Below are 11,970 nucleotides of genomic sequence, written 5' to 3'. Positions count from 1 at the left end.
GAATAAATTACGTGTACTCCTATCTGTATCAAATCAAATAATTGATAATTGGGATAGTTTAGGTTATTTAATGAATAGTGAAATAAAAATAAAAGTAGATAATGAGAGGGAGTACTTAATTGTAGCCAGAGCCTCACCCTTTAGTTTCAAACCATATGTATCATTTTTTTTTAACCAATTAGAAAACATGCATTGTATTCCACTTACCTCGTCTCTCTCCATCAGTTTTAAAGAGAAAAAAGAAGGTAGAAAAGAGAAAGGGAGAGTGAACTGAGAGGGATGGAGATTAAAGGGAAAAGATAAATTTTTCCAATCCATCATGTAAAACCCTTTACACCAATTTTGGGTGCACGAAGAGATGGGAGAAAAAGAGTGGACGGAAGAAGAAGGTGGAAAAGAGGAGTAGCAAGGAAAAAAAAAGTTTGAAAAAGAAGTTAAGACCAAGTTTGAGGAATTTACCACATTCACTTCAAAACTCTAAGGTAACATAGTCTTAAATCCAAACCTTAAAACCTCTCTTCAAGTGTGTTTAGGATCTTTAACTTCATGTTATTTATCATATTGTGCCTTGCTTGAATGCTTAATGAATTTTTTGAGTTTAGTAGACTTCTCATGCACTCTAGATGATGATTTGATCCTATGAATTTCTTGATGCTTGGATGATTTATAATTAGAAAGAATGTATATGATTTAATGTGAATTAGAATGATTATGTTGAGTTTCCATGCCTTTTCCTTTCAATTGTACGTTTTGGTCAATGATGGTTGTGATATTAAGATTTTGTTCTCCTCTCAAAAAAAATTAAGATTTTGTTCTCAAAACTTGTAAATCCTTAATAAGAAGAAGGTAGAAAGAACTAACATTGCATTTTGAAAATTCTACTATAATCTATTGTTCTCAAGTGTTGCACAATGTGTATACCCGTACACCCTGTAGTCTAGGCAGCCTAGAGTAAAAATAGTCAAGTTTATATCACAATATGAAATCCTTTGATTCAAATAGAAAATTAGTAACATGAAGATCCCCACACCAAATTGGAAAATTTCTTGTTAAAATTACTTCCAATAACGGTTAAAAGATCCACTCACCGACAGAGATTCAAATCCAACAAAAAGAGAACTATCTATACTAGACATAATGCACATTTAATACATAAAATACATAAATCACCTCAACAATGAATACATAAGTATTAATGCTAACATGTGCCATTGGAGCATTGTATAAGCATACATAAGTAGTACTCCCTCAGTCCCGAAATAGACGACCCATTTAAAAATGTGTAATTTTGACCTAACTTACTTTGACCATATTTTTCTACTAATATACAAAGATAAATAATATCATATAAGATGTCGTTAGATTTGTCTCGATGATTATTTTCAAAATATCAAATTTTCATAATTTTTTCTAATATGTTATTCAAGATATTTAAGCTCAAAATTATGCATTGACATGCGTATTAAGGTCAACTGTGTCAAGTATTATGGGACGGAGGGAGTAACTTTTACATTGGAAATTGTGTAGTTATGACTTTAACATAGTATGTTTGACTTGTATTTTCAAAACAATGCCCTAGGACACTTGTCAGCGAAACCCTTTAAACAAACAATTAATAATGTTTTTTTTCTTTAGTTTTCTAAATTAATAAATTTTATAATTAATTATATTCAAAAAAATAAGTTCAACAGACCAAATTAATGTTCTCCTCTATAAAAAATAAAAAAAAACCATGTGATTCAGACAATTCTGAGACAGATTATATAAGTGAAATAAAGGGAAAATGGAAAAGTAAATAAAATCTTCCAATCTAAATCATTTCCAAATAACACTTATATCGTTTTTAATTTCAAATATAATTACACTGCATTTTATAATAGTTTTTCACTAATTAATTCAATACATATATATATGTGTGTATAGCAAAATTAAAATAAAATTAGATATCATTTATATCCTTATCAATTAATTATGATTTTTTTATAGAATTTTAATTATAATTCTTTAATATAAATAATTATTTGTAATTTGTGTTTTATCTTTCCAAATAAACAAACCTTAAAATATAATATATTAAAAAAAAACTAGTTCATCGAATCAACTTAATGTGCTTAGTCAGCAACCAAGCGATTCATATAATTATAAGATATATTCTATAAATAAATAAAAAGAGAAAAAGAAAGAATAATAAAATTAGATAAAATCAATTATCATTTGCGTTATTTTCCAAATAACACTTCATTTTCTTCTTAACATTATTTTAATTGTGATTATTTTATAAAAGCAATGAATTAGGATATATTTTTTTTTAAATTGTGATATCAAACAATGTTGAGATTCCACGACGAACAAAGTGCCATTTTCTTTTACAAAATAATCACAATTAAAATTATGTTAAGAAGGAAATTAAAGTGTTATTTGGAAAATAACTCAAATGATAATTGATTTTATATACTTTTATTATTTTTTCCTTTTCTCTTTCTATTTATTTATAGAATATATCTTATAATTATGAATCATTTGGTTGCTGACTAAGCACATTAAGTTGGTTCGATGAACTAGTTTTTTTTAATATACTCTATTTTAGGGTATATTTAATTAGAAAGATAAAAAATAAATTACAAATAATTATTTATGTTAAAAGAATTATAATTAAAATTCTATAAAAATATCATAATTAATTGATAAGAATTTAAATGATATCTTTTCTTTTTTAATATATATATATTTTTTACAAAATTTTTTAATATATATTTATATGTATGAGCTTAGCTCAGTTAGTATGGACAATGCATAATATATGCAAGGTCCGAGGTTCGAACCCCGGCCATCACCATAAAAAAATATGTATGTAATTGAATTAATTAGTGAGAATTAGTGAGAATATATTATAAAATGCCGTGTAATTATATTTGAAATTAAAAAACGTCATAAGTTTTATTTGGAAATGATTTAAAAGATATTATTTTTATTGGACTTAAATTGGAAGTTGTTATTTACTTTTGCATTTTCCCTTTATTTCTATATCTTGGTGCTGATTCCGAAGGTCCCGGGTGCGGCTTCAATGGGGGACTTTCGGCCTATTGCTTTGACAAATTTTCAATTCAAAATTGTTACAAAAATTTTGGCGGACAGGCTTGCTACTATTTGTATGCGCATCATTTCTCCTCAACATAGGGGTTTTGTTCGTGACCGTAATATATCAGATGGTGTTATTATTGCTTCTGAGGTGATTAATTTGTTAACAAAGAAGCAGTTTGGTGGTAACATAGCCATTAAAGTAGATATCTGTAAGGCATTTGATATGCTTGATTGGAATTTTTTAATTGCGGTATTGAAGCAGTTTGGTTTCAGCAACTTATTATGTGACTGGATTTTATCTATTTTGCATTCAGCTCATCTTTCTATTTTGGTGAATTGCAAAGTAGTTGGCTATTTTCCTTGTACTAGAGGCGTGCGTCAAGGGGACCCTCTCTCCCCTCTCCTCTTTTGTCTTGCGGAAGAAGTTCTGAGTCGATCTCTAGAAATGGAAAGGGTCTCTAATTCTTTGCAACCAATGACTTATTGTAGAGGTACCTTCCTTCCGACACATATTTTGTATGCCGATGATGTTTTTATCTGTTGTGTTGGTTCTAGGAAGAATGTCAGATGTCTGCTTCGCATATTTCAAACTTATTCAGACACTTCTGGTCAAATGGTGAATTTTGATAAGAGTAAATTGTTTACCGGGGCGATGACTGCTACTAGAAGGAATATGCTTTCTCTTTTGTCTGGGTTTGTGGTTGGTACTATTTAGGCTGCCCTATCTTCCAAGGTAAACCTAAATGTATCCACTTTCAACCGATTGTTGACCGTATCAAGGTGAAGCTTGCTACTTGGAAAGGTGTTCTTTTATCCATCATGGGTCGGGTCCAATAATTGAAGTCGATAGTGCACGGGATGCTGGCGTACTCCTTTCATATTTATCGTTGGCCTATTCGATTATTGAATATGTTGGATAGATGGATCAAGAACTTTGTGTGGAGTGGCGACATTTTTACTCGGAAAATCTGCACAGTTTCATGGGACCAAGTCTGTCTTCCTTGGGATTTTACTAGAGACAGAAATGGGCTGCCTAACTTTAGATTCCCGTAGCCATTTCTAGTCTTTCATGTATGGTTTAATGTTTATTGTCACTGAAAACTCTATTTTTGTGTGGTTGACAACAAGTTATTTTTTAATGATGCCATGTTTATACGTTTACTTGCATAATAACTGGAGATGCTTCCTCAAGACTAATGTAAGTGCCTTACAACTCTAGAATCAAGAATTTCTTGAACAAATAGAAGTCCAAAAGCAAGCTATACATGATCTTGAAGAATAAATCAAAGAATTAAAAGAAAGATAAAATTCACGATGTCATATATAGTAATTGCATTCAACCAAAACTGGGATAAGGTTTTTCTTTATTGTCATTCTTCGGTTGCTTTCGATTCTTCTCTCTATTCACTTTGTTATTTCCTCTTTTAAATGTAACATGTCCAAAGAGTAGTGCATGTTCTGGTGACCATGTCGGATATCGTATGAGGAAGGGTAGGAACTTCTGTCATATTCATGAATGGTGTGCACATTGGTTTAACTTATTTCCCTTTCTGATTGGTTGATGATTTGACTCTCTTCGGGATACAAGTTGAGAGAAGCATAATTTTTTTTGGAAAATTTGGATTACGTGAAGGTATTTTAACACACACGTGCACGCGCGCGCACCCACATCAAGTTATTTTATGCAATATTAAAAAAACAATAAAATGGCTTTACTTTCGTTTTAGGTTCTTTTCCCTCGTGTCATCCATATATGATATAGTACTTCTATGTGATTAATCTATAAAGATTCTACTAAGAGAAGTCATTGCTTTGCGTGGGTTATCTACTAGGGAGTTATTGAAACTCTTTCAAGTTATAGTTGATGATCAAATGGAAAGAATTGATGATATTGATTTGGTTTTGCATGGGGATTTATCCACTAAAGGTATGGTACATATGAGATACTACGCAATGGTTGTACTTTATTTTATTTTTTGGCTTAATTACACTTTTGGCCCCCTAAGTATCCAAAAGTTGCGATTCAGGCCCCCTAAAAAAAATAACTCTTTTCAGGCCCCTTAAGTTCACTTTTGGTTGCAATTTTGGCCCCCTAGCCCAATTTTGACCCAGTCAACGCTGACGTGGACGCATATTTGAATTTTTTAATATTTTTTTTTTAATTTTGTAATTAAAAAATAAATAAAAATTCTGGAAAAATGAAAAATTAATAAAAAAATTGATTTTTTTTTTAAAAATTCTAAAAAATTCAAAAATTAATAAAAAATTGGAAAAAAAATATTAAAAAATTCTGAAAAATTGAAAAATTAATAAAAAAATTGAAAACAATTCTGGAAAATTGAAAAATTAATAAAGAAATTGAAAAAAAATATTAAAAAATTCTGGAAAATTGAAAAATTAATAAAAATGAAAAATAATTGAAAAAATACGGAAAAATTTAAAAATTTAGGAAAAATTAATAAAAATAAAAAATGATTAAAAAATTGAAAATTCATTAGTATTAAAAAAATTTAAAAATTGAAAAAAATTAAAAAAATTTAAAAATTTCGAAAATATCTGGAAAATTTGAAAACGGAATTCTGGAAAATTGAAAAAATTGAAAATTCTGGAAAATACGGAAAATATTTAAAAATTTTCGAAATTTTCATTCGTATTTTTTCTGGGAATTTTTGTGTATTTATAAACCGGAATACACATAATTTTTTGTAAACCGGAATACACATAATAAAAATTTCCCGGAAAAAATACTAATGAAAATTTTTCCGGAAAAAATACTAATGAAAATTTAGAAGTTTCGAAAAATACACTGAAAAAACCTAAGCTCGACATATATACTAATGAAAATTTCGAAATTTCGAGAAATACTAATGAAAATTTCAAAAATTTCATTTTTTTAAAAATGATTAATCTTTTTAATTTTTTCGAAAATTTCGAATTTTTTTTAAATATTTTCCAGAATTTTTATTTTTCATTAAAATTTCAAAAATTTCATTTTTCCAGAATTTAATTTTTTTTAGAAAATTTCGAAATTTTATTTTTTCATAATTTTTTTCAGAATTTTTTAGATTATTTTATTTTTTTAATCATTTTTTATTAATTTTTCAATTATCCAGAATTTTTTTATTTTTTTAAAATTTTTTTATTTATTTTTCAATTTTCCAGAATTTTATAATATTTTTTTTAAATTTTTTTATTTATTTTTCAATTTTCCAGAATTTTATAATATTTTTTTTCAATTTTTTTATTAATTTTCAGATTTTTTTTTCAATTTTTTTTGTAATTAAAAAAAACATTTTTATTTCTGTAATAAAAAAACATTTTTTTAATTACAAAAATATTTTTTTTTATTTTTTATTAATAAAAAAATAAAATAAAAAAATTTACACACGTGGCGCTGACGTGTCTGTTGACTGGGTCAAAATTGGGCTAGGGGGCCAAAATTGCAACCAAAAGTGAACTTAAGGGGCCTGAAAAGAGTTATTTTTTTTAGGGGGCCTGAATCGCAACTTTTGGATACTTAGGGGGCCAAAAGTGTAATTAAGCCTTATTTTTTTTTACTAAGGATTGCATTGTTAATTTTCTACCCTCTAGGTTATATCATTGATCGATTGCTTATGGAAATACATATAATTGATTTTTTGTTTTTACTTATACACTTGGGTTTGCAATAAAGACACCACCCAACCGATATCTATCACCAAACCGAATAAAAACTAACCAAGACTATAACCAACACCAAAAAATCAACGTCAAGCCTCACACAACTGCAAAACTCAAGTTGAGGCAAAACCCCAAACTCTATTGTGAATGTCAACCGAAACTAGTTCCAAACATCTAACACCGACTACTTGCACAAAAACCCATCAAAGACATTCCCGATCTCAAAACAAAAGTGATCGGCCTACCAAAATCTAGACTACAAATCCATAAGACAATAAACGGGTATAGTGGCAATGGAAACATAATCAGTTCGGAAAAGTGCCCAGCTCGATCACAACCCAAAATCAACAACACCCAATAATAAACCCTAATTTCTACCATTTTTTCGAATCTCTTCTCATGGTCAAGAGACTCAATGATTTCATTGCACAAGGTGCCTAGTCAGCAGCCATGGGCCTCATACACCTTTTCCATAACCATCCTTTTTGCACATAATGAGATTTAAAGTCACACTCAACAAGGGCATATGATGAAAAGAGCGTAGATCTGGATTTCATTTAGAGCGTTGCTATTTATCTAAAAAATAAACATTATGAATGTATAACAAATAAAGGAGAAGCATTAGATCTTAAAATTATTATAAATACATTGGGTAGATGAAAATGAATAAATAATGGTGATCATCAGAAAATTTCGCGACAACTAGCATTTTCGTTTCATTTAATTAATGTTTTTTGTGATTTAATTTTTTTTTTTTGTTTTTTTTTTTGACAAATCGATTTTATATTTTTATTGTTTTGTTTTAAAAAAATTAATTATATAATTAATGACATGTCATTCACTGATACATTTGGGCTGCGACACATCATCAAAAAATGTGTCACATCATCAAATCAAATTAAATTTAAGTCTAAATATTTGAGATGAGACCAAAATTGAGTGATTTTAAAACGGGCGACTAGTTTTATGACTGATCTAACACAAAACTGCAAAAGTTAGCATGTAAAAAAAGAAAAAAAAAAAAAAAAAACAAAATGCACATGTGAAGCAATGCAAAAATATGGTCAAAGCAATAGTAACGTATAAGAGGGAACCAATAACGCTACCAATTAATACTTTGAATCTCTCTCTCTATCTCATCCATCCACATGATCACAATTCACTCTCAATCCAAATGGGGTTGTCTCTTTCCCTCTCTTCCTTCCCTCAAGGTCTCTCAACCACTCTCTTCTTGCTCCATCCATGGAGTCAAGGCAAGACATTAGCAACAATTCTATGCCTGATGATGGAACTGAGTCACAGTTTGGAGGATCTTTCATATGTCATACAGTTAATCATATCAACTCTAGGGGATATTGGTTAGGAGAAAATCCACTTGCTTTTTCTGTCCCTCTTTTCTTGATCCAAGTTTTTCTCATGTTCATTTTCACACAGCTCAGTTACCTTATTCTCAGGCCATTTGGACAATCTTGTTTTGTTTCTCAGATTCTTGTAAGTTTGCAAGCTTTTTCTGTTCTTTGTTTTTCATCAAGTTTAATTGCAATGCCGTCCCAATGCATGAAGTAATGACATAGACACGACACTGATACGTGGACACTAGTAATAATATAAGAAAGTTGAATGTAATCACATGTCTTGGTGTAGTGTCAGAATCTAGCCAATCAAATGTGACTGAGGTAGTTTCAACTCGTGTTACATTCGCAGAGACATCAAAAACCTTGATGTCGCGGTCCAAATAGTTGTCACGAGGTTTCTAAAAACAAACTTGATTTTGATTTTAAGATACCATTTTGGTATTGAGTTATTCATTGATTGTTTATGTGTATAGAATATTGTATTTGTTTGTGATCACATTATATCATTCTTGTTGAGATTTTTTAAGAGATTATTATGTTCATTAGTCTAATCTCTACCACAAGAGATCTCTTACAACATTATTTAGGTGACTACATTGGCTTGTCCACCATAGCACCATTTTCACATGCTATTTTCGTGACCACCTTTTTTTATAGACAAATGTTAGTAATTAGTTTGTTGAGAATGTTAGTAGTAGAAATTTAATCCTAGATGTCTTACATATAACTTCTTCGGTGCCCTAACCTAAACCATTGGGCTACTCCTTCGGATCCGGTGCACCACTTAGTTGATACTAAACCCATATTAATTAATAATGAACATATTATTTTATTTCCTACTTTTCATTTTTTTGGCTACATAATTTTACTTTGTTTTATTCATTATCATTGGTGAGTGATATAAGAGGGGTAACCTTGGCACAACTGGTAAAGTTGTTGTCATGTGACTAGAAGGTCACGGGTTCAAGTCCTGGAAACAGCATCTTGTGTAAAAAACAGGGTAAGGCTGCGTACAATACACCAAATGGTGGGACCCCTTCCCGGATCCTGCGTATGCGGGAGCTTTAGTGCACCGGGTTTCCCTTGCCCTTTTTATTGGTGAGTGATATAACCTGGCTGCATCACTTGTAATACACACACACTTATCATTGGTTTTTGGTATAATGAGAATGAATGGCTAATGATATTATATCTGATCTATTTCAACAATGTTTGATGTTCACTAGGGAGGTGTGACACTAGGTCCTTCAATTCTTGGTCACTATTCAGCATTTGCCAACACTTTCTTCCCAATAAAAGGAAGAAATGTGCTTGACACATTAGCATTTTTTGGATACATGTTATTCATCTTCCTACTTGGGGTAAAGATAGATCCAACCATCATTTTCCGATCAGGGAAAAGGACGTTTGCCATTGGAATTTTAGGCTTCTTTCTTCCTTACATACTTGGCGGATCGGTTGTTTTTATCCTCGGCCGCTTTGCATCATTGGATAATGATGTTTCAAGGGTGCTTCCTATAGTGGTAGAAATTCAATCTATCACAGCCTTTCCAGTAATTTCTTGCTTTCTTGCTGAACTTCAAATCCTCAATTCAGAGATCGGACGGCTGGCTTCGTCATCTTCGCTAGTATGCGATGTTTGCTTTAGTTTAGTTTTGACAATGAAGTTTGCTGCAAATATATCAACGACGAAGTCAATAGGAGTATCTATTGGATTGATGTGTTCAACCACTCTTCTTGTTTTGTTCATAGTTTTTGTTGTTCATCCAGCTGCATTATATGCTATTCAACACACCCCAGAAGGAAAACCTGTTCAAGAAATTTACATTAGTGGAACTCTTATACTACTAATATTCTGTGGATTCATCGGTGAAGTTATCGGCGTAGATGCAATTATTGTATCTTTTATGGTAGGGTTGGCTATACCAGATGGTCCTCCGTTAGGTGCAGCATTGGTAGATAAACTCGAGTGTTTTGTTTCAGTTGTGCTTTTACCGATACTTTTCGTGGTCGTGGGATTGAGGACGGATGTTTTTGCAATACAGAAGATGAAGAATTTGGGAATTATTCAGTTGATTATTTGCATTGCTTTTTTCGGTAAAACTGTTGGGGTTTTATTGCCTCTACTTTTCTGTAGGATGCCATTTAGAGATGCTCTTTCTCTTGGTCTTATAATGAACTGCAAAGGCACAGTTGAATTGGCATTGTTGATCAACCTGAGATTAAAAAATGTAAGTCATGTTTTTTCATTCATCTTCATATTACAATTTCATAAGCTAGCGAGTAAATACGCGTTTTAATCCTTGAAATTGTAAGTGTTGGTCAATTTAGTTTCTCAAATTTTGCAACAATTTTAAAGATTATATGCTTGTTTTGATGGATATTTACTAAAGAAGTATATTCATCGAGAGACTAAATTGCTGTTTTGCAAATTTCAGGGACTGAATCAAGACCCTTACAATGTCAAAGACTAAAATGTTTATTTACTCGAAGCTAGTTAGTATTGTGTATAAGATTGTTAAAGGGAAACTTTTTTTATGTCTTTGCAGGTTCTGGATGATGAATTGTTTGCAATTATGGTTCTTACTTTAGTGCTTGTAACCGGCATTGTGTCGCCTGTTGTGAAAGCTCTATATGATCCTTCTAGAAGGTTTCTTGCTTACAAAAGGAGGACAATATTGCATCACCAAAGCGACGAAGAATTGCGTATACTAGCTTGCATTCACAAACCAGATAATGTATTGGCTATTCTGAACCTCCTTGCTGCTTCGAATGCAACTGAAAAAACCCGCATAGATTTAGTTGTACTACAGCTTGTTAAACTTGTTGGAAGAGCTGCCTCTGTGCTTGTTGCGCACATACCGCGAGAAAAGCCTACCGAAAGAATCTTCAATGCATTCAGCAAATTTGAAGATGCTTATAAGGGAAAGGTATCGTTGCATTGCTATAAAGGTATCTCACCCTATGCTACAATGCACAATGATGTCTGCTACTTGGCACTTGAAAAAAGAATAACTTTCATAATCATACCTTTCCATAAACAATGGATAATCGGAGGTATGGCCGAGTCGACTTTCGCATTCAAGCAACTCAACAAAAACGTTCTCGAGAAAGCTCCTTGCTCGGTTGGTGTCCTCATCGATCGTGGCAATCAGAAGAAATTTTGGTGCGGCTATTTGAACGAATCAACATATATAGTCGCTGTGCTTTTCTTTGGAGGCCCAGACGATAGAGAAGCGCTCGCGTACGCGAAACGTATGATGGATCAACCTAATGTAAATATTACCCTCTTTCATTTTTCTTCGTCTTCGAAAGATATTATTGGCGGTTCAGATAGAAGCAAAAAGCTTGATACTCAAATATTGAGCGAGTTTAGGTTGAGTGCTTTTAGGAATGATAGGGTTTCTTATAAAGAAAATGTTGTAACAAATGGAAGAGATGTGCTTTCAGTTATTGAATACATGGATAGTTTTTATGATCTTGTTATGGTTGGAAAGAGGCATGAAGATTCAAAGTTGATGTCTGAACTTGGAAAATGGAAGCATGGTGAGTTGGGAACTGTAGGAGAGATTCTTGCTTCTTTGAATATTGGAGATAAAACTTCAGTTTTAGTTGTGCAACAACAAATTAAATTTTGGGGGTCACGTGATCCAGAGGAGTCTACACATTTGAGAAGAGTAAATGTATAGCATTGTTTAGGATTGGACAGAAACATTCTTATGTATACACTTAGTTTTAAATAGAACATGTTTCCTAAAACCTTCCAAATTTACTTCAATTCTTTCTTTCTTTGCATTGCTTTTGCTCATTCTAAGGTGCCTTCATTTGGTATAAATTAAGTATTTTCGACGCGCCCAATAAAAATTATTCCCTT

General features: G+C 31.4%; 1 protein-coding gene and 1 long non-coding RNA gene across 2 annotated transcripts; both read left to right on the top strand.

Moving 5' to 3' along the window:
* Window positions 1-117: 117 nt before the first annotated feature.
* On the top strand, window positions 118-4,220 carry LOC146939205 (uncharacterized). The gene is made up of 2 exons (XR_015031583.1): window positions 118-482; window positions 3,396-4,220. It is a non-coding gene; the product is annotated as an uncharacterized LOC146939205 (long non-coding RNA).
* A 3,635-nt stretch (window positions 4,221-7,855) lies between these two features.
* Window positions 7,856-11,855, top strand: LOC146939204 (cation/H(+) antiporter 15-like). The gene is made up of 3 exons (XM_085752980.1): window positions 7,856-8,232; window positions 9,323-10,327; window positions 10,646-11,855. The coding sequence occupies exons 1-3, from the start codon at window positions 7,984-7,986 to the stop codon at window positions 11,783-11,785; spliced, it is 2,394 nt and encodes a 797-aa protein (XP_085609106.1). The 5' UTR covers window positions 7,856-7,983; the 3' UTR covers window positions 11,786-11,855.
* Window positions 11,856-11,970: the final 115 nt, after the last annotated feature.

This window comes from Medicago sativa, chromosome 3, assembly GCF_051527215.1.
Source record: "Medicago sativa cultivar Bolivia chromosome 3, Bolivia_mono, whole genome shotgun sequence".
In the NCBI taxonomy this organism is placed as follows: domain Eukaryota; kingdom Viridiplantae; phylum Streptophyta; class Magnoliopsida; order Fabales; family Fabaceae; genus Medicago; species Medicago sativa.
This window is presented reverse-complemented; position numbering and strand designations above follow the sequence as displayed.

What these genes read in the sequence shown, in the direction of transcription:
- LOC146939204 (XM_085752980.1), top strand. Translation starts at nt 7,984, where the DNA reads ATGGAGTCAAGGCAAGACATTAGCAACAATTCTATGCCTGATGATGGA. An exon ending in GTTTTGTTTCTCAGATTCTT is followed by an intron (nt 8,233 to 9,322) that starts GTAAGTTTGCAA and finishes GATGTTCACTAG; the next exon opens with GGAGGTGTGACACTAGGTCC. An exon ending in TCAACCTGAGATTAAAAAAT is followed by an intron (nt 10,328 to 10,645) that starts GTAAGTCATGTT and finishes ATGTCTTTGCAG; the next exon opens with GTTCTGGATGATGAATTGTT.